Source organism: Gadus macrocephalus, chromosome 1, assembly GCF_031168955.1.
Source record: "Gadus macrocephalus chromosome 1, ASM3116895v1".
NCBI classification, from domain to species: Eukaryota; Metazoa; Chordata; class Actinopteri; order Gadiformes; family Gadidae; genus Gadus; species Gadus macrocephalus.
The window spans coordinates 11,479,023-11,506,809 of NC_082382.1; the positions used below are offsets into that span (position 1 = coordinate 11,479,023).

Genomic DNA, 27,787 nt, shown 5'->3' on the forward strand with positions numbered 1-27,787 from the left:
TTTCATAATATTAATCTCTAGAATCAGATGCATCTATAAAACCCATGATTAGAGCATTATGAACAAGCTGAACTTGACAATGAACTCTGTCATTGCCACTCATTTAGGAAACACAACATTGAACAGCACCTGAAATTCATCAGGCAATCCACATTCCAGCTCATTAGTTTCCAAGAATCGGACTGCCAAGACACAGTATGGCATTAAGGGGAACTTCTTTGTCAACCATTTTTCCTTCATAATTAACTGTCATATTTATATTTCTTCCGTTAGTGTTCTTGACAACAAATGTTTAATTTCCCCAGAATTTCAGAGATTTTTCAGGTATATGCTTTGAAGAAAGCCCTTCATTCACTTGAGAAATGTGTGCTTGAAGTTTTCTGGATGTTGTGTGCTTATCAATAGACATTTTGACAATGTGAATGAGGCTGCAATTCAGGTTTATAAGTGGAAAATCTTTCCTTAAATATGACAATTATATGTTATATATATATCTTCCATTAGTGTGTTCTTGACTTTTAATTTTGCGCGGACCCTGTTAATCACCGCTTGCGGTTATATTTTTAATTGATTCACTTAAGTCTGTCATGAAACTACAGGAACACACACACACACTTTACCCTCCACATTGTGTATGACTTGACCTCAATGATTTCAGTTAAATCAGGCATGAATGGTTTTGAATCAACCTTTCTGGTTCTATCAAAATCTCAATGAAAAACAAAAGGCAAAGTTATTTTGGATTTTCCATTTATTTTTCAATTTACATCAATTAAAGGTGTAACAAAACAAAAAAAACAAAAAACAAAAAAAATGATCATGGTCATAATAAAATTAATAATAAAAAATATACACAGCCTCACACACACAGAGACAACCCACTCTGGTGTTGCAAAGTTTTCTTCCCACTTGGAGTCCCATCTTTCAACTGGGAGATATGGACTCCAGGGAACCCTACCCACAATCCCCTTCTCCCGTACCTGTCTCCCAGGGTGGGGTGTGTATGTGTAGTGTGAGGTTAGTGGGAATCGATGGGCGGGGTCAAAGGGGGGTTAGGAGGGGGGAGGGGCATTGAAAAACAATGTTGAAGACTTGACTTCTAGAACTCGTAGCACCTTCTGAAAGAGAGCTCCAAAGCAAAGATGGCCGCCCGGCCCACATCCACTCGATATTTTGGGTCCGCGCGGATTTAAGGAAGACATTTTCACTTTGTTTCTGTTTTTTCTTCTTTTTTTTGCGTGAGGTAGCTTTAAACAAGCAGGATGGCTACAGTAAAAGTAAAGCAGATTTTCCTCAAATTTGTTGTTTGGATGCTTGAAGCCTGGGTGAAAACGCCTTCTTTTCAGGGCCAGTCAAGTCCCCAAATGAAACCTCACTTTCCAAAGTGTTGGTGTGCGTCTAGACACATGTACACACGTAATGTGGAAATATATATATATATATAAAAACCATCTGGTTGCCTATAAACACAGACTTTTACAACAAGAAAACCAAGGATTTATAATACACAGTAACAGCTGTTCACTCCCGTTCAAGATGGAGTCTGGAGTGATCTGCTTTCTGGATGTGTTTTTGTATTATTGCTGAAAATATTGCTTTGGTCTACATTTGGTTGTGTTTTTGGGGGTCAGGGAGGCTGGAGACAGGTAGGCGAAGCAGGACTGGGTCAGGGGTCGTTGCTGTTCTGTAGTGGGAGGGGCTTGTCTTGTCTTGCGTCATGAAAGAGAATGACCCTGCACAGTCCCACCTCAACGCTGCCCATGGAGACAGTACATACGTGACATCGAGTCATGTTTCTGTCCTCCATCACATGCTTTGTTCCGGTCCTCTGGTCGTCCTCTGTGGCTCTGGTTCCCGTGGTCGGTGGTGCGGGGCCGGGGGGCCCGGGGGGGGAACATGACTGGATTTCGGGGAGCGTGCCTGACGGGGAAGGCTAGTGTGGTGGACAGATATTGCGGTTGCCCATCAGTGCTAACTCCCGGTGAGACGTAACAACAGGGGAGAGCACTCTGCTTTTAGTTTTGTTTGAGAGAGAGAGAAATAAAAGCATCAATTTTCTTTCTAATTTCCTGTCTTCTTTATTGTGGAAGTGTGTGTGTGTTGTGTTTGTGTGTGATGTTTCATGGTCGAGTTATTTCATTTTCTTTTTGGTTTTTCTGCGGGAGGGGGTTCTTGTTGTCCCTCTCTCTACAAGAAGCAGACGGCTCCTACGTCCACCCCGAACTCCTGGTTGGCTCCTCCGATGTCCATGGGCGCCATGTCCACGATGGGCAGACGGGAGGTCTTCTGTGTCTTGTACTCAAACACCGTCTTGCCCCACTGGCCTGTGTGCGTCTGTTGGTAGAAGAACAGCAGGGAGACGTGTCACCACAAGCGTAACGTCACCACAAGCAGAGGTCGGGTCACCACTAAGCTAAAGACTGAACTGAGAATGAGCAATAGATGGCTCCATCAATACTAGTGTGATTGTGAGGACATTGTCTGGTGTTATCATCACTATTTTCAGGGCAGGATAGTCTAGCGTTGTGGGTGTTAGAAACCCCTGAAAAAAGGCTTCTGTATTTAGACCCCAACGTATGCAGTCTATCTGTAAGCAGCCATGACTACTATCTTAAACCCCTGCCTGCTTCTTAAGGAAACGCATCCAATTGTATTTTATTGTAGACACTTTTGACAAAAGCATGTAAAACTACAAAATAGTCAATATCGGTCACGAATGATGGTCTTTTCAAGCCATTCAAGCCATTATGACAGTCAAAGCCTTTTCTTCTTACAACAGACAGTCTCTGAGGAGGTCACAGCACCCACAAGCGTCTAGGGCTCGCTTTGATCTTCAACGCGGCGGCTCACCTTGCAGCCGTCCTCCAGCACGCTGTACGTGAAGCGACTGTTGCCCTCGGCGCGGATCTCCACCTCGTTGGATCCCTGGAGCAGCAGGGCCTTCTTCAGGTTGCCCGTGGCCTGGTCCATGTAGGCCACGCTGTTCTTGCAGTGGTACGTGACGTTCTGGGTCGCCTCGGTGGACAGCAGCCTCAGGAAGGTCAGCTGGATGTTGGCGGCGATGGCGGCAGGGCCTTCCTGGGCGTAGTTGAACTGCAGGGGGGACAGCAGACATCAGGGTGTTAAGGTGGTCCGTCTTCACTGACTCACTTGAGTACCTAATTCATTCCGAGTGGAAATGTTATCGTTTGAGGAAACTCACGTGGAATCCTCCGTTCATGGTCTCTCCGAACCAGACGTGCTTGCGGTCCTTGCTCTTGCTCGTCCACCAGTTCTTCCTTGGCACCTTGGCGATGCTGGGGTAGACGCAGGTCTCGCCCGTCTCCATGTTGCAGAACACCTTCATGGCATCAGCGGTGCTGCCAAGGTTGGGGTCGACCCAGTAGTCACCTGGAGGAGGTGGAGTAGGAGAAAGGTTTTCACATGACTTAGGTATTCCTGCTTTGGCCCATGACCGTGGAATCTGGTATGTGTGTATCACATCGCAATGAATGCCTCCATTTTGGAGTATTGGAATTGGATTGTTAAATATTATGTTAGTAGTAAGGGTTCTACGGTCATTGTTTTGTCATTAATTGGGAAATTATTTGCTGTATTTTGAGTATCGCCAACTAAGAATCCCATTATGCATTCTGACATGCAAGCCCGAGCATATAGACCCCCAATTTCCTGTCTGGTATCACAAAGTACATCCTATGGATGTCATCAGAGGGCCTCCTCTCCCCGGCTCTCACCGCTCTTCCAGGTGGGGTGGCACAGCTTGAGGTCCCTGCAGGAGCGGGCGGGGTTCTTCTGGTTGCCGTCGGGGCTCAGCATGTTCTCGATCTGGCTGTTGATGGACTTGAGCGTGGCGTCCACCTCCACGTCGTGGGTCCTCAGGGAGCTGGAGGCCTCGTCGGCCCTCATGTAGCGCATGGGGTCGGGGGACTTCTCCGACTGGGAGAGGCCGGCGAAGGCGGACATGTCGATGCCGGGGCCGGGAGGGCCTGGGGGCCCAGGGGGGCCGGAGTTACCAGGGGGACCCTGGAGGGGGGGGGGGGGATAAGTAAGTGTGTTAAAGGGGGCGGGTAAAAGGTTAACCCCTAACCTACATGTCTTTGTAAATGAATACCGTAGTTAGCATGAACACCATTATTAAACACCCACACACATGCATTAACTAATATTAATGATTCATGGGATCCAGATGGATAACTGGGATATCCAGATGGATAACTGGGATCCAGGTGGATAACTGGGATATCCAGATGGACAACTGGGCATGCTAATGCATGACACAATAATAAAAAAGTCATTCATTCATTCATTCACATAAAGGTTTTTTTTTTTTCAGTAAACTCACAGCAGGGCCGGTCTCTCCGGAGCGTCCTCGTGGTCCAGAGGGTCCGATGGGGCCAGGGACACCGTTGGATCCGTCTTTGCCAGCAGGTCCAACAGGTCCATGGGGTCCCTGCAGAGAGAGAGGGTTGGGGGTGAGCTTCAAAACAACATGCATCTATATACTATCTGGCTCCCTGAAACGGTTGAGGAAATTAAACAAGATAGATAGCATTGGTCCTTTCCAGGGTCACACAAGGGGTTTCTGTAAATGCATCCGCAATCGGCCATTATCATCAAAATAAAGTTTTTGTTAACGTTATTAAGGGCAAAGGTGAAACTTGCTGTGCATGGCTGATTGGACTGAAAGGCTACTCTAATCGAAAGCGCAGAGAACAGTCTTTTCCCCCTTGTCAATCTCCCTTTATCGCAAGCAGAAAGTAATTACTAAAGCCCGCCGCGGTTTATCTTATCACAGCCTCTTGTAATAAAAGAACATTGCCTCTCCTCCTAGCGTGCTACTTTATTCCACCGAGGCCGACCTAACGGGGCCGTTCATTAACACCACACGGAAACGTTGCGCTGGCCGATAAGCTGTCAACGCTAATAATATATTATCATTGGCCGGACGTAATACAGGGATAGAAGCCGTCACTCGGCCTCGTCTTGAGAACAACATGAGCCTTCAGGAGAGCTAACTCACCTTAGCACCGCTAGGTCCAGCGGGTCCGGAAGCTCCAGCATCTCCAGCAGAGCCCTGTTGGCAGTCATTTGGTACTTAGTTCATGTTTTAAGGGCTTATGGTAAGATGTAGTGATGGAGGCAATAGGAAGGATCGGCGTCCTGGTGGTCACTTACAGGAGGTCCAGGAAGACCCTGCAGACCAGTGAAACCACGGTGACCCTTCTGTCCCCTCTCGCCGGTCTCTCCCGCCTCTCCCTTGTCTCCACGTGGTCCTAGGGGACCCTGCAGGTCACATTTGTTTTAAGGACATGCATTGAGGTTGACAGTAGATCCAGAAATAGCATTTTGGAAGACACTGTGTTTTCATGACAATATGTGTGATTTCTGGAGACGTATGAACCATCTCATCAATCCAAATATCGTCTCTTTTGAACTGAGTTCTGAGCTTAGACTCACAGCCATCCCCCGTGCTCCGGCGGGTCCGGACGGGCCGGCGGGTCCTTGAGCACCCTGAAAAACGACAAGACGTCCGGGATCAGCGGCATGATGATGGCCATCAACAGGTTGAACACTCTGAAGAGGCACCAACCCTCCCTCTGATCATAACAACGTCCCCCGTGCTCCCAGGTACTCACAGACTCTCCGCGGTCGCCCTGCTTGCCCAGCGGTCCGACGGGGCCGGGGGAACCGGTAGAGCCATGAGCTCCAGGGGCCCCGACGGGGCCGGTGTTACCACGCTCTCCCTACAGGGGTCAACAAGACACAGGTCAGGAGGTAGCCCACGCAGGCAGGGACGGGTTAGTACAGTAATACACCATCATTTGATTCCTTTCTATCACAGTTACAGTCTCAAAGTATGACACTCCCCTAAGCCTAGCAGCCCTAGCAAAGCCCTAATTAAGGAAGTAAACTCCATTAATTAAAATGGAAAAATCTTGAGGAGGAACTCAAAGTGAGGGATCAGTTCTCCCAGGAAAGGTTAGTAAGTTAATAGGGGGAATCATTGACATACACAGTAGTATAAAAAGCAAACATTTATGATAAAATGTTTTTGTTATTTTATTAGTATTGTCCGTCTACGGGAGAAGAGGATTCCTGAACAGGGGTTAGCGGTGTGCTCCTATTGGTTAAGGTGGCGCTCACCTTGACTCCCACAGATCCGTCTCTGCCAGGGGGTCCGTCGGTTCCAGCGTTACCCTGAAACACACGTTTCATTGGAAAAATTACAACCTTGTACATCGCATGGCATGCCATTTGTTTTGTGGTTTTTATTCATGAATTATTTAATTTCACATAAAGGATTTTGTAATTCTCCCTGTATCAAAAGTAGTAGAAGTACATCTTCAAACTTGATGCCTTGGGCCCTGCTCTGTTCTGGTAATGGACATAACCGATTCATGTTGCTTTCTACTCCATCCGTGAAGTCATCCTGTTATCCTAGCAGTGCTTCTTTACTGTGAGAATCTGTCTGATTATTGTGTGTTAAATGGAGGGTCAAGTACGGACCTCTCTGCCAGGCTCTCCAGAGGGCCCAGTCAGCCCAGGGGGTCCCACAGGTCCAGGGGGTCCACGATCCCCAGTGCTCCCAGTAGAACCCTGCTTACCAGGCTCTCCCTGAAACACAAACAGCATCAACACATTAGCGACACATCGGAGTGCATCAACACACAGCGGCTGGTAGAATAGAGTCTGTTTGGCTCCTCGAGGGTCATTTTATGAATGCATATTAATGGATGTTATAGAGAAGATCCAGGTCCATTGATGCTTTATTAATAATCAGGCATGTAAACGGTTACCCCGAATAAATAAATGTATAAATAAATGTATCTCAAGCGATCCCAAGATAAGCCTTGAAGACCCGCAGCTCTACTCAGACGTTGAAGAAACTTACAGAAGGCCCAGGGAGTCCAGGGAAGCCTCTCTCTCCACGCTGACCCGGCAGACCAACGATACCACGGCTTCCACCCAGACCCTGGGGTCCGAGAGGCCCATCGGGACCCTAGGAAACATGGAGGATGGTAGGATGTTGAGCACTGGTGTAGTGTGAGATAGTCCAATAAACACTGCAGCAACATGCAATCAGTCCATGGACCTCTGCTTCATCACCCGAAATCCCTGTCCATTATGAAATGTCCCTTTATACAATTCATGCATTTATTAAACCACAAATGATTTTGTGTTCTGCAAAGTCATTGCTCTGTGATCTAGATAGAGTAGCCCTTATACACTTATTCAAATGGTTGGAAAGGGAGGATACAGCAGCTGTTTGTAAGCATAGTGTGGCTGCAGGTAACACACATTGAAGTGAGCTTATGAAATCTGACTTGTGATCTCACGCTATCTACGTCCAAAACACACTGATGGGTCCCCAATCAGAAGCAGAACCACACTTACAGCAGCTCCGTCCTCGCCAGGCTCTCCCTTCTCTCCTGGGGTGCCAGCGGCTCCTCTGAGCCCAGTGTCTCCCTGCCGTCCCGTGGGGCCACCGTCCCCACGAACACCCTTGGGACCGTCTTTACCGGAAGGACCAGCAGGGCCGGCAGCTCCAGGGTTACCCTGCATTAGAGGAGAGAGAGAGAGACAGAGAGAGAGGGAGAGAGAGGCACGAGCCAGGGCAGGAAGAGTGAGCCTATTAGGTTGATTTCATTGAAGAAAGGAGTTCCACCGATGATTTTGTGTCAGAGAAGGACACTCACGTTGGGGCCAGGAGATCCAACTCGTCCTGAGGAGCCGGGGAAACCAGTAGCACCCTGGAGAAGGACAGGGAAGATGGATCAGGATGGATGCAAATAAATGGATCCAGTTCTTAATATTCACTGACCAATAACTATGTATTGCAGCTGTATGATAGGATGTAGAAATAAACTCGAATTGAGTCGTGTACATGAAGATCCCAGTCAGAGTAGTGATTTATATTCTTCCCTCAAATGTAAATCTATACCAGAAATATCTATTCCAGAGTCAGAAATGGTTGAGATACCAAAAAGGACGAATATAGATGTTAATGTAGGCACACAACTAAGCCCTCGCACTGAATGGGTTTTCTTAAACTAAAACCAATTAAAAATATGATGTTTGTACACCCAAGGCCAATGTTATTCTCCATGTGTGTGAGCGGTAGAGGGAGGGCTTTTTTTATATTCTGTATATTCTAGATAAAGAAAGCATACACATACGTTACTGTAGGCTGTTTGAGGACAGGATGTCTACACAAATACTGGAATGAGTGTGTGCCCATTTCATTGTTTATCTTGGAAGTACAAATAGATTGTCATTTGAGTTATTTAAAGATTGACTTCACTGACGATATTGACACAGCCTTAATGTTTTCTTATGCCTCAATACAAATTGTCACTGTTGAGCGTGCACCGTCATCTCCAGCTCTTTGGAGGTCTTCTTCCTCATTCAATCCTGAGTATTACCCTACGTGGTCGTGAATCTGATCGGAGGGTAACTTACGGGCGCTCCCTGAGCACCACGTGCTCCTTTAGGTCCAGACACACCGGTAGGGCCCTGCAGGAGAGAACAACACACACAACACATTAGCCACATCTCAAACTGCATCGAGCAGACTCTTGAGCGGAAGTCCTTCCCCAGCAGGAGTCCCTCTGCAGTCTCTGGTGTTAATACTCACGTTAGGTCCGGGGGCTCCAGAGGGCCCCTGGGGGCCAGGGGAACCGGCCTCTCCCTTCTGTCCACTCTCACCCATCTCTCCCTTGATACCAGGCTGACCATCTGAGCCCTGGATACGAAGGGAGAGAGCGAGAACGGCACAAGGTTAGTGTCCTGTGCTACTTTGCCAGTTACCGGTTGATTATACGAGGCCGGGCAGAGGGGCTTTGACTTACAGGGGGTCCGGCGAAACCAGCAGGCCCTGGAGGGCCAACCTCTCCGCGGTCACCCTGCAGGAGAGATCAGAGCAATGGGGTTAATTCTGTTCCGTCTCAAACCCTTTCAAACTTTAGAGAGAAGTGTAGACTTAATACTGCCATGACCCAATTTTTATGATTAGCTATGCCGGATGTTTCTCTTGAGATATGATGGCTGAGGTTTTAAGTCTAAATGACGGGCTTCTTGCTTCTTTGTAGTAAGATTCAACATCTAGAATGCCGTGAGATCCACAATTGACTCAATTGTTTATTACTGAAGAATTGTTAAATGTCTTGTCTGGCTTGCCAGGTGGCTCAACCTGCTAGTGCTCTAACCATGTAGACGATTAGCCTTAGCAACCCTGTGGACCTATACCCTACTCAAACGATGCATTACTTCTCTTCTTCAATCCTTTTTTCTGTCTGGTTTCTGTTCTGTCCATACATGCATACAAATGTATTCGAGTTACGAGGTAGGGAGATTAGATCTGGGTCCAAACCTCATCTAAACCTTGGACAATACATTGACCCTGAGTAATTATGTGTTATCTTAAGTTAAATTTGCCAACATTTCACCAGATTTCAGAATGTGGAAAATAATCGGATGTCCATGATGAGGAACCTCATGAGGAGGACTTACAAGGGATCCTACACTGTAGCACTCATCAATCAGAAACCAAAGTCCAGAGCGACTAGAGGCAGACCAAGATGGAGAAGGACAGGCTAAAGACAGACCAAGACCAAGATGGTGATGTACTTACAGGAGCGCCACGTGCACCAGCAGCACCGGATGGTCCAGAGGGTCCGGTTTCACCCTAGGAAGCAAAGGAACTCAGAGTCAAACTCACAAATCCGCATAGAAGAGGAAACCCCCCACGTTGCCCCAACCCAAGGGTTTAACCCTCAGATTTCAACGTTATCCTCACCTTGGCGCCGTTGGGACCAGCTGGGCCAGGAGGACCAATTGGACCGCTCAAACCCTGGAGGGAGAACACAGAACATGGAGGGTGAGAGGAGAACAATGAGGTAGAGCATAATGTTCAGCCGATGTCCGTCTTGCTGGACGGAACTGAACTGAAACAGATATTAAAATGGTGCAGACGAAAGTATATATAACTCACCCTTGAACCATCCTTGCCAGGAGATCCCTCAAGTCCCTTCTCTCCATTGTCACCCTGTAGAGCAGAGAGAGACATCAGGTTAACAATGCCGCCATTTCAGGCGGAAATATATTGACTCAGGCCTGATGGCTCCTTGTTCATATCAGGTCCCTCCCACCAAAGGGGAGAAACAATTCACTGCAATGACCTCAAACTAGAGTTGAACATTTATCCATCAAGATGAGATCAGATTGACTTCACTAACCTGAGACAGGGAATGATGTGTCTATATTTGTCCTTTCGGACATAGATTGCCGCTAGAGTTCTGCTGAGTTCTTTGCTACTGTGGTAACTCTTGTCTATAATCATGAGAATGATGTGACTCTTACTCGGTCTCCCTTAGCACCGGGGATGCCACCAGCTCCTCTCTCTCCGGGCATTCCCTGCAGGCCGGGGGGTCCCTGGCCTCCGAGAGCCCCAGCTGGCCCGATAGCTCCCTGTCGGAGAGGGGTCGGAGAAGCACTGCGTTAGTATGGACGGTTCCATCCCAGGATGCTTGGAGAGAAAAAGTTCACTCCAATGTGTCTGGGACAAATTCTGGAACCTATGAATAAACAAAGCAAGAACACTGATATAACTGGGGAACATGCGTGTGGATTGACCCCTGACCTTGGGTCCATCAGTTCCGGGGGTACCAGGAAGTCCGCGGGGTCCCTGAAGACCCTGGGGTCCAGCACCACCCCTCTCTCCAGGGAAACCACGCTCGCCCTGTTGGAGGGAACGAGACAGAGCCCTCAGCAATGGATACACTATCTTCAGCTACATTGTATAATTAAACATCATTACATGGGATGGGAATGAGCTCTGCGGTCATTCTCAAGTGCTATGTGGCTTGAACAAATTATGCAAATCGATGCAAAGCTGGTTACAGTAAAATAGATGGATCAAGCATAAAAAAAAAGGGGAAACTCACTCTGGGTCCAACAGCCCCAGGAACTCCGGCCTCTCCATTAACACCCTACGAAAGGAACAGAGACAATGTACAACAATCAACAACAGAGTACACACAATTGATCAAAACAGTTCAAATATAGTACGGATCAAATAAATATGTATAGAAAGCTGTAGGGTAATGTGATTGAGTGAAGAAGTGAAGAAGGTTCATTATTAGTAACTCTTTGAATCGTTTTGTAAATGAAAATGGCCTAGTAGACTTTACAGTAAAGCCATCCATACTGTTCTTACATATCAATCATGTATGTGCAGTAACACCCCTTGCAAGCAAAGCAAGTTATTGAAAATAATTGGTCACCTTCTTTAGTCCCAATACTTATAACCAATGCTGTATGTCTCATGTTGTTTTTCTCCGCATCAGGACATAGCATACAGCCGTGTGGACCCATGTGTCTGCACGACACATCTGGCCCTCCCTGCTGCTAGAGACACTCACCTGCTCGCCAGGTTTGCCTGACTCTCCTGGGGAGCCTGAAGGTCCGGGAAGACCCTGCCAAATCACAACAACACAAAGGGTCAGCAGTGCCCACTATACACACACAAGGCCGGTATTAGTGACACAACACATTACATCTTCAGGAGCAATTATTTTAATTTAGCTTAGCAGTTTGAATAGTTTGAATAGGTTTTTTCAGTTTGTGTGGTCTATCAGTTTTAGCTTAGCAGTTTGAATAGTTTGAACAGGTTTTGCAGTTTGTGTAGCCTATCCGTTTTAGCTTAGCAGTTTTGGTCTAGACTGTTCAAGCCTGATAGGAGAGTTTCTATGTTGCTCTGCATTGAATGGTCTTACGAGTTCTTATCACTGGGATGGGAATGCGTGCATGCAACAGATCTTCAGTAAGCTATTGGGGCTCTTTTGGGCACCATGCCCAGGTAAGAGCTGTCATCGTAATGTCCTCTCACCTGGAAACCGGAGGGTCCGGGCTGGCCTTGCTCTCCTCTCTCTCCAGCAGGTCCCTAGGGTGGTGGACACAGGGAGTTACACTCTGAGGGATACCAACGCAGTGTGTTGTGCATTATAGGATCAACATTTTATCAGTTATTAACAATTTACATTTAATGATTGCTGGCTCCATCTCAAATTTATCTTGTATGAATACAGAAATTCTCTCTTGATTATGGATTAGCACTGCACTGAGCAATCAACTCTTTCCATTATTTATTAGTTAATTATTTAACTTATTTATGGCATTAGCAAGCCTTTTAAAATCACAGATATTGAGTGACAAACTTTTCAGTTTACAAGAATGAATGGTCCTTAATACAAAAGATGAGAACATGGCCTCATTCATTCCCACAGATGCTTTGTTTAATCTGAACATCTTACAGCAGGGCCGGGGGGTCCGGATGCTCCAGTCTCTCCATCTTTTCCAGACAGACCCTGTTCAGGAAGAGCAGAGGAACGGTCTTAAAGAGTGATTCGTCATTCATTAATCGTCGTGTATTTAAAACTGTTATGGCAGAAGAAAACAGTATGGGTAAACCGGGACCTACCCTCAGTCCTTGGCGACCAACAAGCCCCTTCTCTCCGGCCTTTCCAGGCTCACCCTGTGGGAGTCGCACAATGTTAACCTGAGATCATGGGCTACAGTGTCCAACAGGACCATTATATTGCTGTCTGCCGGCCGGATGATTCCCATAATGCACTGCACTTTATATGGTGACATGGTGGGGTCACGTCTGTAATGGGTTATATGTAGTCTCCCAATGTTATGTTGTGTTGTCTTATTGAATTAAACAGTAATTGAATGCATCACGCTTTGTGTTATGCATCACCCATTGGGATTAATATTTTATTGATCATTTGTTATATTTATTCTATCTTGTGTTGATTGTATTATATCAGAGGCGTGACTGTGTGAGGGGCGGTGACGTGTCGATGCAATAAAGGTTTATTGGTTTTTGAATTGAGTGTGTTTTATTGTTCTATTCTCTCCCAGGCTTACGTTGGCTCCCTTGGGTCCTGGGAACCCCATGACTCCAGGCTGTCCTCGGGCCCCCATGGGTCCGGGTGGGCCGGGGCGACCGTCCTCACCAGAGGAACCCTGTCAGAGACACAGGGAGGGGGGGGGGGTCACACGTCAGCTGGGAGGACATGAGCTGGGAGCGGTTAGTGTATTCATACTGCAGCGTTCAAACACAGGGCCGCGAGCAGCGCTGCACAAAGGAAGAAATCACATTACATTACTACATTACATTACACACAAAACATTACTAGGACAAGGACAATCATTAAAGAAAATAAAAAAAGAGCTCTCTGTTATGCTCATTATAACTTATTGTATGGAAATGAGTGTGTTTGTTGAAGCCGTCAATGATAGTCGTAATGACTGGTACGATTACCAGAGAACGATTTATTTTAAATGGATTTTATTCACATGACGATTATGATCTTTACATGTTATCTGTGTTGTTATCGATTCAATTTAAATGAGTAATTTGCCAAATAAGTATAAGCATTAGTTCTCCTTCTGTATACATTTCTTCCCATCTGTACTCTCGGCGAGTTAATCAAAGGACAGATTGAAGATGAAACCTTTATTTTGTATAATATGTACAATGTGTGTATGAAGACTGAAGAATGTCAATGTCTATGATGGTAATGAACTTACAGAAGCGCCAACTTTGCCTTGGGGACCAGCATCACCAGGACGGCCAGTAAGACCCTGCAGCACAAGAAAACACAACATGAATCACTCACACACCAAGCCACAAGCATGTACCTGCAACCGCCATCATAACATGCACCACTAACCACACCGACTCCCAGAGGGATGGTCAGAAGCTACAGAGGGTAATTACAGAGGGTAGTGTTATCTACTCATTCAGCTCACACTGGAGGACTGGAGAACTATCACTACTCATACTACTACCACAGAGTACTCACCCTGGAGGACTGAAGTACTGTCCCTACTCATACTACTACTACCACAGAGTACTCACCCTGGAGGACTGAAGTACTGTCACTACTCATACTACTACTACCACAGAGTACTCACCCTGGAGGACTGAAGTACTGTCCCTACTCATACTACTACTTCCACCACAGAGTACTCACCCTGGAGGACTGAAGTACTGTCCCTACTCATACTACTACTACCACAGAGTACTCACCCTGGAGGACTGAAGTACTGTCACTACTCATACTACTACTACCACAGAGTACTCACCCTGGCGCCGGGAAGACCAGACTCTCCAGTGCGACCGGGATCCCCGGTGCCTCCCTTGGGCCCTGCAGCACCAGACACACCGCGGTCCCCTGGAGCCCCCTGCAGACACACAGACACTGTCACTCTGCAGGCCTGTGTTTGGCTTCAGGGAACGGTGCGTGGGATCACATTGTGAGTATGTGTGCAATAATAATGATGGATAGAATCGATGCGGCGAGGAATGGGACCTGGTAGAGTGAGTGTGATGATGTGGAGTTGTGTACTGTATGTGTCTAGTTGTGTGTACTGTATGTGTCTAGGTGTGTGTACTGTATGTGTCTAGGTGTGTGTACTGTATGTGTCTAGTTGTGTGTACTGTATGTGTCTAGTTGTGTGCACTGTATGTGTCTAGTTGTGTGTACTGTATGTGTCTAGTTGTGTGTACTGTATGTGTCTAGTTGTGTGTACTGTATGTGTCTAGTTGTGTGTACTGTATGTGTCTAGTTGTGTGTACTGTATGTGTCTAGTTGTGTGCACTGTATGTGTCTAGTTGTGTGTACTGTATGTGTCTAGGTGTGTGTACTGTATGTGTCTAGGTGTGTGTACTGTATGTGTCTAGGTGTGTGTACTGTATGTGTCTAGGTGTGTGTACTGTATGTGTCTAGGTGTGTGTACTGTATGTGTCTAGTTGTGTGTACTGTATGTGTCTAGGTGTGTGTACTGTATGTGTCTAGTTGTGTGTACTGTATGTGTCTAGTTGTGTGTACTGTATGTGTCTAGGTGTGTGTACTGTATGTGTCTTGTTCTGTGGTTGATTTTCTCTTACGTCACATGCCATTGTCTTGGTGATGGTTTAATACAAGCTTGGTTGTTAAGTATTTTTTGTGACTTGATGCAAATTATTTTGAGCAGCACGTACCTTAGCGCCAGCAAGACCATCTTGACCTGGGAAACCACGGTTACCAGGTGCTCCCTGAAAACAATCACAGCGACAACGTGAACACAACGATGACAACAACACCGTCAGCAGACAGCTTTACTTCACTGAACGGATATTGCTGATTTTCTGAAACACTCACTCTCTCTCCGGGGGGTCCGAGTGGTCCAGCAGAGCCAGGCTCTCCTCTTGCTCCTCGCTTGCCCTCTTCTCCTGAAGGTCCTGGGCCACCTTGGGGTCCCACGGGGCCCTAGGATATTGAGAGCATACACACCTCATTAGACTACAGTGTCCCTTCAGAAAAGGGAAAAGACAACATTCATTTTGTATTCAGTAAATCTCTGTCTCATGGGGCCACTTACGAGCTCTCCTTTGGGTCCAGCCTCTCCCTTGAATCCCGGGATACCGGGGTCTCCCTGAAAATAGCAGAGAGTATAAACCATGAGAATCAGCCGTCACCCGTCACCTCAGATCAGCCATGTACAAATCACGCCTCCACCACCAAAACATGAACACAAACTCTGGTGGTCGTCTGTGTGCCAGGGAGGTGATCTAAGGGGCACTCACAGACTGGCCCTTGGGCCCGAGGGGTCCTGTCGCTCCCTGAGGTCCGGGGGGGCCACGGGGTCCGGGGAAACCCGGTGCTCCGGCAATACCAGCACCACCCTGTGAGGGCGGACGGACAGACACAGTTTAGTGGAGGAGATTGAGTCAGAACTAGGAGAAAGTAAATAAAAAACCAAGACCCCGGGGGTAGTTTGAGGCTTCAACTTACAGCAGATCCTTTGCTCCCGGGAATACCATCAGTACCAGGGTTGCCCTATAGAGAAGAACAACAGAGGCAACTCATGTCAGCAGCCTGGCAGAGAGGTCGCACCGTGCAGACATTTGTGTGAGAAACAGCATACATAATATGTATTCATTGAATAGAAGAGACCTTGTGGCATGGAATCAAAGCCTGGGTGGTGCTAGGAGGGCTGTTCGTGATCGGGTGCTAAGTGCTATCCTCTTGCTTAATAATAATCCCCAATAGCGCCCCCTGCTGTGATATTACACAAAGGGAGTTTCTGAATTGTTGCGTTGGCTTATGTGCTACATGCTATCAGAATTTGAACAGGCAGAAAGATGTGTCAGAAGGGAATAAATGCAGAAGAGCCCGGGATTTTCGGTAGCTGCTAAAGTGAATATTCAATAGCTTTTGTGTGGACCACACAATGGATACATTTTGCCCACTCTCTCTGTTGTGTGTGTGATCGGTTCAGTCAAAGAAAAGGAACTGTGTGTGCTTCTCCCATATCGTTTGTACGCTGCTACCCTTAACCCTCCCCTGTTCGCGGCCTTGGTCAGCGGTCCTATTTCTGTATCATTTAGTATTTCGTGGCTGAGGCAGGTGGACGTACAGAGGCTCCAGCGGGTCCGGGGGATCCAGGGGTGCCAGCCTCACCGCGGGGCCCCTGAGCGCCCTCAGCTCCACGGGCTCCTGTGGGGCCAGCCTCTCCCTGTGGGGGAACACAAGCACAGGTCGGCTTTGAGCAGGCGGCTCTTTCGCACCCAAGGCCCCTGACTGACAGGAGGTAGCCGAGCACGATAGAGGCCTGCAGGTGGTGGGTGTACCGTCATCCCCCGTCTGCTACTAATGGAGCTGGACGTTCATTCAAGCAAAAGACAGTTCTGAAGCGTCATGGCGTATTATGCTATTTTAAATTTTCTGATGTTCTTGGTCTTCAGTTATCTATCAGTTTTCAGTATCACATGTAGATCCAATTCATGAAGAAATGCTATTAATGATGAAGAAGTAGTAAAAAATGCCAGACGTTGTGATTTTTATAGATTTATATATTCAATTATATATCTATTATACAGGTCATGTCATTTGAAAGAAAATACGAATTATCTATAATTTATAATCTGATTCATAATCAATGATGCTGCAGGTTTTAGGTTAAATGAGATATCATGGTATTCATGGAGAATAACTATCTACCTGTGTAATTAATAATGGACAACAAATACAAACCTATGTATGTACCCTTCAAGAACCTTATCAAAGAGCTCCTCTTTATCATACTATGCTACCAAAGCTTCAAGAGAACACAGCGGCACCTCAAAAATGATGTTTCTAAATCCAACTGAAGTAGTCATGGTTAAGACAAAAAGCATTTTAAAACAAATAAACAAACCTTGGATCCAGGGGATCCTGGGAAACCGGGAGCACCAGCAGGTCCAACAGCACCCTAGGAGGACAACATCCACACAGGTCACTTTACACGCTTCAAACGCCAAGGTGGGGGACAATATGTTTGAGTTTCATAGTGGACCTCATGAATGTAAGTGAGTTTAGGGCAATAATTCAATGTTTTCGTTTATCGTCTTGGCATGGGATTGTATCGTTATGAAATGAGTTTATAGACTTGTCGTGATACCCAGGTTTAAAGACTAACTGAAATTACTATGAGGAGGTAGACCCTTAAAATTACAAAAGATGAGGTTTGAAACGTCACTGAGAAAATAAATCAAGCTTTAGACTGAAATTCCTTAATGTGATGACGCTGAGGTACACCAATTAGAATAGTATTTTGGAAATCATAAGAATGTCTAGATATTTATCTCATAGTGTAAAACTTGGTTTGAGAGGCGGTGATACGTACAGGGGGACCAGCGGGACCAGGCAGACCATCATTACCACGGGCACCCTGGGGAGAGGAACAACACAGGTACATCAAGTCACAAGACATCCCAGCAGTCGCTCAATGAGAACACAGGCTGGAGGAGAGCTGAGACCCCGCCCTCCTGAACACAGGCTGGAGGAGAGCTGAGACCCAGCCCTCCTGAACACAGGGTGGAGGAGAGCTGAGACCCCGCCCTCCTGAACACAGGGTGGAGGAGAGCTGAGACCCCGCCCTCCTGAACACAGGGTGGAGGAGAGCTGAGACCCAGCCCCCCTGAACACAGGGTGGAGGAGAGCTGAGACCCAGCCCTCCTGAACACAGGCTGGAGGAGAGCTGAGACCCCGCCCTCCTGAACACAGGGTGGAGGAGAGCTGAGACCCCGCCCTCCTGAACACAGGGTGGAGGAGAGCTGAGACCCAGCCCTCCTGAACACAGGGTGGAGGAGAGCTGAGACCCAGCCCTCCTGAACACAGGCTGGAGGAGAGCTGAGACCCCGCCCTCCTGAACACAGGCTGGAGGAGAGCTGAGACCCCGCCCTCCTGAACACAGGGTGGAGGAGAGCTGAGACCCCGCCCTCCTGAACACAGGCTGGAGGAGAGCTGAGACCCCGCCCTCCTGAACACAGGGTGGAGGAGAGCTGAGACCCCGCCCTCCTGAACACAGGGTGGAGGAGAGCTGAGACCCCGCCCTCCTGAACACAGGGTGGAGGAGAGCTGAGACCCAGCCCTCCTGAACACAGGGTGGAGGAGAGCTGAGACCCCGCCCTCCTGAACACAGGCTGGAGGAGAGCTGAGACCCCGCCCTCCTGAACACAGGGTGGAGGAGAGCTGAGACCCAGCCCTCCTGAACACAGGGTGGAGGAGAGCTGAGACCCCGCCCTCCTGAACACAGGGTGGAGGAGAGCTGAGACCCCGCCCTCCTGAACACAGGGTGGAGGAGAGCTGAGACCCAGCCCTCCTGAACACAGGGTGGAGGAGAGCTGAGACCCCGCCCTCCTGAACACAGGGTGGAGGAGAGCTGAGACCCAGCCCTCCTGAACACAGGGTGGAGGAGAGCTGAGTCCCAGCCCTCCTGAACACAGGGTGGAGGAGAGCTGAGACCCCGCCCTCCTGAACACAGGGTGGAGGAGAGCTGACGCTGTAGTTCCGGCCACAGCTGTTGCATTGAAGAGGCATCTCATAGCTCTCTCCTCCTAGATGGTCCTGCTCTATGAATCGTCCCTGTGTAACTCACAGCAGATCCGGCTGCTCCGGAACGCCCTCTCTCGCCGGGCAGACCACGGGGTCCCTGTGATCAGAGACAGAGGGAGGAGGACACGTTAGGGACAGACTCTCACATGGGAGCGCACTAGGAAATCACAAAAACGATTATTTTTCATCAATATTTTTGTACGAACAAACTCCATGCATGTAGGGTGACTCATGGAGTGAAAAGCATTGCATTGAAGAGGCCACTGCTGTTTGGTGCAACTGGAAAAAAGAAACAGCATTGTGTAAGGAGACAGAACAACTCACCATGGGTCCAGGGGTGCCGTTCTCTCCAGAGGATCCACCCTCACCCTTTAATAGGACACATCAAAACAGTTAGAAACAGTCCTCTTCATAGGTGCCAAATAGTGGGTATGAATATGATCTGCCTTGAGAGTCCCAGCCAACTCTCTCCTTGTCTCTGACAGATGATTTATGGTCCTGGTGTTCGGCGCTATTAGAGCCGACCCCATGTCAAAGGCAGTGTTTGACCTTTGCAGAGTAGAATAATAACAGCATTTAATAATCATACCTTAGCTCCGGCAGCACCGCTCTCTCCCTTGGCTCCATCCAATCCAGAGTGACCCTAAAGAGAGAGAGAGACAGAGAGAGAGAGAGAGAGAGAGAGAGAGAGAGAGAGAGAGAGAGAGAGAGAGAGAGAGAGATAGAGAGAGAGAGAGAGAGAGAGAGAGAGAGAGAGAGAGAGAGAGAGAGAGAGAGAGAGAGAGAGAGAGAGAGAGAGAGAGAGAGAGAGAGAGAGAGAGAGAGAGAGAGAGAGAGAGAGAGAGAGAGAGAGAGAGAGAGAGAGAGAGAGAGAGAGAGAGAGAGAGAGAGAGAGAGTGAGACAGAGACAGAGAGATAAAAACACGACATATTAATCCACTATCAGCCACCATCAGTGTATAGATGTTGGCATTTGATGGTATCACAGAGAGAGAGGGAGAGAAGGGGGTCACTTACTCTGTGTCCTTTAATCCCAGGAAGTCCAGGAGTTCCAGGGAATCCACGGGCTCCCTAATACAATGTCAGGGGGGGGGGGGGGAATTAACACACAACAAAATATTTTTATGCCTTCTTGTATTTTTATTTTTATTTCCAATAATGACCAGTTCTAACCAAGCTAGTTCTTAATTTAACATAGTCTGCGGATATAATGATGGAGAAACATTGGATTATGTTAAAGTTTCCTAAAGTGTGGTTGTTATGCTATAGATGTATCTACCTGAGGTCCAGCAGGTCCACGCTCACCACCCTTGCCAGGTTTACCAGCTTCACCCTGAAATAGATACAATTCATTAGTTATATTTACTTACAGATGTCTTCCAACCATGGGGAAAAGACAGGGACACTACTGCCCCCTAGTGGCGGTAGGGTCATGTGGTACACATTGCTGCAGCTAGCAACTTGGGTTTTAGCAAGGTCAACATTTTCTATGCACTGGAATGATTAAAACCTTCTTATAATGCGGTCCACTATATGTGGATTTGACTTTTGACCCTAGCCTGATTATGTTGTCTGGGTTGAGTTTCAATTATGCTTATGTTCCCACAAGCATATGTTTATTATGCCAAAGTCTGGTTATATCCCCATCATATGGGAAGTGTTCCTGCTGATACTCACATCACTTCCTGATTTTCCTGAGGGTCCGGGGGGGCCACCAGGGCCGGTAGGTCCCTGTTTCAAGCAAAGAGAGCCGTTGGTGTGAATTGTTGTACAGTCTCACTGTTTAAACGCAATACAAAAGGTTACCAGTAAAGCAAATGTATGTTCTGCTTAACTTAGAAGGATTTGGTAACTGAACTATGTATTTACAGAGAGATATTATATTTCAGTTACAAAATCCTACCAAATAACATCCATTGGTAAAAAGGTCATAGGTTGGTTCATGCTTTTCTTAGAGATAGGCCGATGACTCATGCATCAGCATTCATTTCAGTGCAGTGAGACAGTCACATTTCCTTTTTCACCAGTTACTGTAAGGAGCGAACCCACATTATGTTGACGTGTTTATGGGAGCTGGAAATACTTACAGCTGATCCAGGCTCTCCAGTCTCTCCGGGGTTACCTTGGAAACCTTGTGGGCCCTGAAGAAATTCACACTCATTAACACCTAAAGCGACCAAAGCCCCCGTATTCAAGGTGGACGACGGAGCAGCATCACGGCCTACTGACATACACCTTTACCAATCTACCCACTATACTTTTTGGGTATGAAGTACAAAGTGTGTGTTCAGGGGTTGGTTAAGCAGGGTTGAGATATAGTTAAGCATTCCATCATACTCACAGGAGATCCGGAGGGGCCAGGGGGGCCACGGGGACCCATCGGGCCCTAAGAAAGAGGAGAAGAAAACAGAGCAAGAGAAAATTAACACATAGTTATTTTGTTATCTTGAGTTATCATTCGAGTTTCTAGTCTTCTTTCTTGTGATTCGATGAAACAATTGTCTTAAATGGTGCTTCAATGTAGCACTCTGTTCTGTGATGGATGCATGGCTATGTATCTGTTGGGTGTGTCTGCTGTCACACACACACACACACACACACACACACACACACACACACACACACACACACACACACACACACACACACACACACACACAATACACACCATAGGGCCCTGCATCACTCCCATCGCAGCACTGCCGGCCTTCTCATCAAATCCACCAGCCATTTGAGCGGCAAAGTTCTGGAGGAAATAACAATACAAACACGCATTAGTTATAAGACAGATTTATTTTCTGGAGAGCTAAATAAGCAGATGAGGAGCGAGGACAATGTTGATCTCCACACTCACTCCTCCCAGCCCAGAGGGCCCGGGTGGTCCGGCTGGTCCGGGGTTCCCGGGAGTACCGGGCTCTCCGTCTCTGCCTCTGGGTCCAATGTTTCCCTGCAGGGAGGAAGTGGGAGGTGGGGGGTATTTCACAGTGAATGAGGGGTTCCTTATTAATAATGGAGGAGCATTGCAGCAGAAATACACACAGGCTCTGAGCGATATGTGACCATATCAACTTGGCCCAAGTCGTCTGGAATTGCATTAATTGCCGAGCACCTGCATTAGACCTCAATGCTTTATAGTGAATTCTAATTCTAATCAATGAAGAAGATGGTCTTACAAGGCTCAGGCCAGAACTGTTACTGTATGGTGTTGTATATTTTTGGCCCTTTTGACATTCAATTTGTATCTGTTTGTTTTTTTTACAGTATTACATCCCTTAATTACTGATGGGGAGTCACTGTGCAGAACATGATCAGCAGTATAAGGCCATCTTCCTTATTGAGCCGCATCAGTTCTGTTTTATCTGACATTACGTGTCTTTACCTTATCGCCTTTAGCTCCGCCTGGTCCTCGTGTTCCTTGCTCTCCGGGGGGTCCCTGGAGGGGGGAGGGCCCAGACATAGATTAGCATGTCAGCTAAGGTGAAGCATGAACTGTGAATGTGACATGTGTTCATGTACATTGTATACACGTTTACTAGCTCTCATAGTGTGTGAATAGTTTACCATGGGGCCATGAGGTCCTCTTGGTCCTACGACCTACAGAAGGGAAGAAAAGACTGTGAGGGATTGGCCCGGCTTCATGTGATCAGACATCCTGTGTTGTAACACATTGAGGCGTGGCTCGGTGCACCACCATCCAGACCCGGCTCAGCCCGGACCCAAGAACATTCCGGTACAGTGTCCCGCCCCCCAAAACAAATCGTGTTTAATTAAAACTTTTAATTTGACAGTCTTCTTAGCTTAACATCAGCCCTTCTTAGCTTCAACTTGACATTCTTTGTTCTTTTTGCAGTGTGAGACAGGAGCAAATGTTATGAGAACGTAAGAGGATTGGTTTGGGTTCATTATGTACAAGGAATGTAGGGTTCCTTCCTTTTGGCACACTGAAACACCAACATCAGTTACAGAACCTACTAGAAACATCCCTTAATACTCATTATTAAGGGGTGTTTGCTGAAAGGGTGAGATACATGATAACACTGACCCTACTTGAACATTAAAAGCTCTTTAAGAGTTTGAGAATGTTGACAGTAAACTACAGGCATTTAGAAAAATGATGATCAACAAAACTATGTTTAAATGTCAAACACAGTGAAATCCTGGAAACCATACTTACATCTGCAATCTCTCCTGGTTCACCTTTCTGCCCCTTTTAGAAAGAACAAAGAAACACGATTTATTGATCAAAAACATTAACCTAAGAAACATAGTATAGATTTCGCTTAGCATGATTTTAGGTCAATATATATCTGCACAGTTTGTAAGTAGGTAGCCACAGGCCATTTTCTCACCTGCGCACCAAACGACTCTGAGGTTTCAGATGGATGATTGATGAGGGGGAGCAGAGAAAAGGACATTAAACATTAAGACATTGGTGACCCAAATTAAAACTCGTGGGCTAGTTGGATTCTGTTCCTTTCCGCAGTTTTCTCAGACGCAATTGCTGATGATACAAAAACGGTAGAGAACCCTTATAGATGTGATTGAATTTTAAAATCCTCCCTTTTAATGGGTTGGAAAGCAAAGCAAGCGAAAACAGGTTAATTAGGTTAATGACAAATTGGCGTTGGGATAAAATCGCTGTAACAACTATGAGTCGATTTTTAATAAGCAAGCAAGCAAACAGGCAGAAACTCTGAGAAGATTGGAGAAAACGTATTATCATTTATTCTATTTATTTGTTCGACCATTTACTGGAAGATATGCTATGCTATGCTGTACGTCAAATTTGAACCCTCCATTACTGGGTACTGCAAGATTCGAGGAATCTGAAGCTGTTGGTATGTGATGATGTGACACTGCGGACTGACTCCAGTTGACCTCTGTGTGAGGCCACATGCCCTTTAATAGGGACGGCTTCAATGGCGTAATATAGGCTACTGATGTTAAACACTATGTATTCATGCTAAGCACTTCGATGCCCATCTGACTCCATATCAAATGAGCGTCAAAAGAAAACAATAGTCCTAATGATTTCATCTTTTGTATCTTGATTTTCATTCTTCATGAAAACCAAGTAAAAAATGGGTCACTTTAGAATAAGGAACATCGCACCGTGATCCAGTCATTACTTTACATCGATGTGTATCATAATATGGTCGCACCAGATGACTAATCCTTCAAAGTAAACAGGCCATGATTCCAGTCACGACTCCTACATCCATGTAAAATACCCCGGACCACCCAGGGGTGCTTGTTCCTTACTCAAAGTCCTGCTCGCTCCGACAGAAGCGTTTCAGTGGGAAAAAAAGGGGTCATTTATTTATGGTGGCGGTGAATAAATAAATGCACAACCAATGGGGGAAGCAGAGGAGGAGGAGGAGGAGGAGGAGGAGGAGGAGGCGTCGGCAGGGCAGATGGGGCAGCACTCCCCGGGAGGGATGGACGGGTTGGCGCACTCTCTCATCTCCTCGCAGATGATCTCGTCGCACAGGACGGAGCCGGTGTCGCACACACAGACGCGACACCGCTCAGACCTCCACACGTCCTTATCATTGTAACGGCGGCCATCTTGGACGCAGCCGCCAACCTCCTCTGTTTTGGTGGGGGGGCCGTCACCGTGTGGGTGGTGGGAGGTGGAGGAGGGAGGGTGTGTGTGCAGCAGGTGGACAGCAGGGCACAGTGTTAGGAGCAGTGGGAGTCATGGTTGTTTGTTGTTATGGTGGTAGGAGAGGCATTAGCGCATGAGAGGGGGATATATGAGGAAGGCTTAAAGAAAAGGCATTTATGAAGAGGATGTGGATTTTTGGTTGTATTTATTTATTTATTTATTTTTATTATTTTTTTTATTTTTTTTTTCTTCTACATGTGACTCGTGTTTGTTCGCACAATATAAGTCACATGTGTTGATGAGGGTAGGATTGAGGAGGGGATTTGGTGGGAGATATGGAAAGGGGGGGCAGGAAGTGGGGAAGTGTGTGTGTGTGTGTGTGTGTGTGTGTGTGTGTGTGTGTGTGTGTGTGTGTGTGTGTGTGTGTGTGTGTGTGTGTGTGTGTGTGTGTGTGTGTGTGTGTGTGTGTGTGTGTGTGTGTGTGTGTGTGTGTGTGTGTGTGTGTGTGTGTGTGTGTGTGTGGACCTTCCCACCCCCAGAGGAAAGGTAGGTGGCATGGTTATTTAGTTAGGTCAGAGGTAGAGGAGTGTGGAGGGAGAGTGATATGAAATAACAAGGAAGAAAGACACAAGTCTATCTTCCATCAAGGAATGCTTCTTTTCTCTCTCTCACACACACACACACACACACACACACACACACACACACACACACACACACACACACACACACACACACACACACACACACACACACACACACACACACACACACACACACACACAAAGTAGCACAAGATGCAACCCAGATTACTATTAATATTTCAAGTCCGTACACAACATATTTAGCTCGGATGTGCTTTACCTGTTTCCCTTGATAAATGTTTAACCCTTGTATATTTAAAGAATACCTTCATATATTTGATCTTGTGAAGAGTACAATTTACTGAGACACCTTTTCAAATAAACCAATTCACAAGAGCAGTCTGTTACCTGGCAGAATAAAACCCAATTAATAAAAGATGCACTGATTTATTGAGAATGCATTTAAGTTTACAGCAACCATTCACTCCTGTATAGGCAGGTCCTACACACGTTACTCTGCAGCTCAATTTCCATTTGAAAGGTTCTAATGAGATGGTTATATACCATGCAATTGCATCGTAAACTGGTACATCAACAAAAGCCACATTTAGCAGTGAACTCAGACCAGTCATGGCATTTCACATGACAGAGTGAGTCCATTCAACACGCAGGCCTGCTAGGCCCTCCGGTGAATGAGAGAGAGGGAGTGAGAGAGAGAGTGTGTGAGAGAGAGATAGAGAGGGACTATATGAATACACTTCTCTCACAAGGGCAGACTGTGCCCGATTGACAAGCTGCTGCCTTAAGTAAACAGGGGCTGCTTCTAAGAATTCTCCATCTGGATCTCATAGCTGTGTCAAGTGCCAGTTTAAACACATTGAGGAATCAAGAATGGGTGGTTTGTTAGTATACAGGATGTGCCTATTAAATGCTGCTCCTTGTTTATTATGCATATGTGAAAGCTGTCATAGAGTTGAATATGTGCTGAAATATGGTTTGCAGCCAGCTTGCAGTGGAGTCAAATATATTGCTGGAAATTCACATTGGAATGATTATGTATTATGCATTATGCATTGCATATGCACTTAGAGACATTACTGTATTAGTATTTTCTGTATAATGTTGCCCTTTGAAATGCCATTACCTTACTGAAACCCTGTGAGCCCACAAGTCAAAGGTGAAGACATATCTGAGCCTTTTGGTTTACCAAATTCTTGAAAGACATTTTTTTGTCAACCTCGTTGGACAATAAAGAATTTAATTCACTTCAACTCATGAATTATATTTTGAATAGATTTTTGTAATTGGTAACTTATCACAACATAATCACCATGCAGCCCTTGTTCCTTTTATTATAATCTACTAAACATTATAGGGGTGATTATATGGGCTGTCAAGAGGAGGTAACGATTAAGTAACAGGCGGGCCTTAGGACCCAGGAAGGAGCAAACGGATACTTGTTCACCTGGTCCTCCATCCCATACACATGTACCTTGACAGCCTCACCTATGATCCATAATGGAACCTCTGACTCCCAAAAAAGAATAAAGTTGAAGAAAAATAAAAGAGGCAACAATAAACTATAATTTTTAAATTTCTACTTTTTGCATAAAGAATAGGTCATCCTCACGGATTTGAGAGCTGTCATATGGCAAATTGGTAATTTAGTTATCTTTTCCTAGTTATTCTCCTGAGTTATATAGGCTTGGCCTATCAGCTTAATTGTCGAGTGAAAGCACATTCATGCCGACCCTCGTTTGACATGAGTGACATTGAACTTAATTGCATTCTTTTCAGGCTTAATTGAATAAATATCCCCTATAACATTGCCATTATTTTTACAGTAGAAACTCAAAAAACAAAGATTGTTACTTACGGGCGTCTTCTTGTTGACATCTGACAACGGAAAGCAACACAACTTGGGACGCTACAAGTAGCAGAACAGTCCTTGAATCCACAAAGCTGAACATGTCTAAATATTAGACATGCAGGACCTTGGGTGAGAAATAAAGAAAGGGCGCAGACGCGTCTCTCGATGGCTCAGGGGTGTCTGTGTGTGAGTGAGATGTTCCCAGAGAGTCTATGGAACCATGCAGCCAACCTTCCGAAATCAAAGTGGAATCCAACGTGGGGCCCCTGTCTGCAATTAGCACCCACCGCGTCAGGCCGAGCACCGCGGTTTTATGTCCAGCTTGGCCCCTACGAATCTTCGTATATTGCTAAATACCGGTCCGTCCCCTAGACCCCCAGCAGAGCTGAAACCCGAAGCTTATCTCCCTCCCCTCCTACCGTCTGACGGACTTCGCCATCGTGACCCACGCCCAGCTTAAAAAATTGATCTGTTTATGTGGTTTAATATAAAGAAAAGCATTATTGTCATTCGTTTAAAACTCGTTTCTACATTAGCCACCTAAACCTTTGGGAGAGTTGGCAGTGTTTTTGATAAGCAAAATTCCTAATACACAGCAAGTTGTAATACATTTGAAAGTGACACACAAATGAGCCTCATCTAATTCCAACAGGAGACAGGGAGGTAGTCATTTTGACTAAATATGTTGGTTATATGTGGACCAATGTCGGAGATCATGCATACATCTTAGCTATTGCTTGAAAGGGAAGATGATTAATATAAAAGCACATATTATATGAATGAAATTATCTAATTG

At 46.4% G+C, this 27,787-nt stretch overlaps 1 protein-coding gene across 2 annotated transcripts; it reads right to left on the reverse strand.

Annotated features, from left to right (window-relative positions):
* Positions 1-733: 733 nt before the first annotated feature.
* Positions 734-27,325, reverse strand: col2a1a (collagen, type II, alpha 1a). 2 transcript variants are annotated; one of them, XM_060071849.1, is made up of 54 exons: positions 26,998-27,325; positions 24,282-24,521; positions 23,279-23,295; positions 23,104-23,136; positions 22,491-22,523; positions 22,309-22,362; positions 21,784-21,876; positions 21,598-21,675; positions 21,271-21,315; positions 21,017-21,070; positions 20,607-20,660; positions 20,209-20,262; positions 19,947-20,000; positions 19,519-19,572; positions 19,254-19,298; positions 18,973-19,026; positions 17,719-17,763; positions 17,251-17,304; positions 16,471-16,569; positions 15,846-15,890; positions 15,638-15,736; positions 15,433-15,486; positions 15,213-15,320; positions 15,053-15,106; positions 14,155-14,253; positions 13,597-13,650; positions 12,931-13,029; positions 12,479-12,532; positions 12,312-12,365; positions 11,888-11,941; positions 11,421-11,474; positions 10,944-10,988; positions 10,640-10,738; positions 10,360-10,467; positions 9,992-10,045; positions 9,797-9,850; positions 9,632-9,685; positions 8,850-8,903; positions 8,636-8,743; positions 8,461-8,514; positions 7,698-7,751; positions 7,396-7,557; positions 6,893-7,000; positions 6,508-6,615; positions 6,145-6,198; positions 5,637-5,744; positions 5,458-5,511; positions 5,176-5,283; positions 5,021-5,074; positions 4,343-4,450; positions 3,735-4,023; positions 3,203-3,390; positions 2,851-3,093; positions 734-2,334 (listed from the first exon to the last, which is right to left on the reverse strand). In XM_060071849.1, exons 1-54 carry the CDS (start codon positions 27,089-27,091, stop codon positions 2,188-2,190), a joined length of 4,497 nt encoding a protein of 1,498 aa, XP_059927832.1. In that variant the 5' UTR covers positions 27,092-27,325; the 3' UTR covers positions 734-2,187. The 2 variants fall into 2 exon arrangements, with proteins under 2 accessions (XP_059927832.1, XP_059927916.1); XM_060071933.1 differs by lacking the exon at positions 24,282-24,521.
* Between the last annotated feature and the right edge of the window lie 462 nt (positions 27,326-27,787).

Excerpts from the sequence above, each read along its gene's own strand:
- col2a1a (XM_060071849.1), bottom strand. The coding sequence starts at position 27,091 with ATGTTCAGCTTTGTGGATTCAAGGACTGTTCTGCTACTTGTAGCGTCC. Across the intron at positions 22,363-22,490 it reads GAGGACCTCATGGCCCCATG|GGACCCCCCGGAGAGCAAGG; the intron begins GTAAACTATTCA and ends TCCCCCCTCCAG. Across the intron at positions 17,305-17,718 it reads CTGGTCCCGCTGGTCCCCCT|GGTGCTGTTGGACCTGCTGG; the intron begins GTACGTATCACC and ends TTGTCCTCCTAG.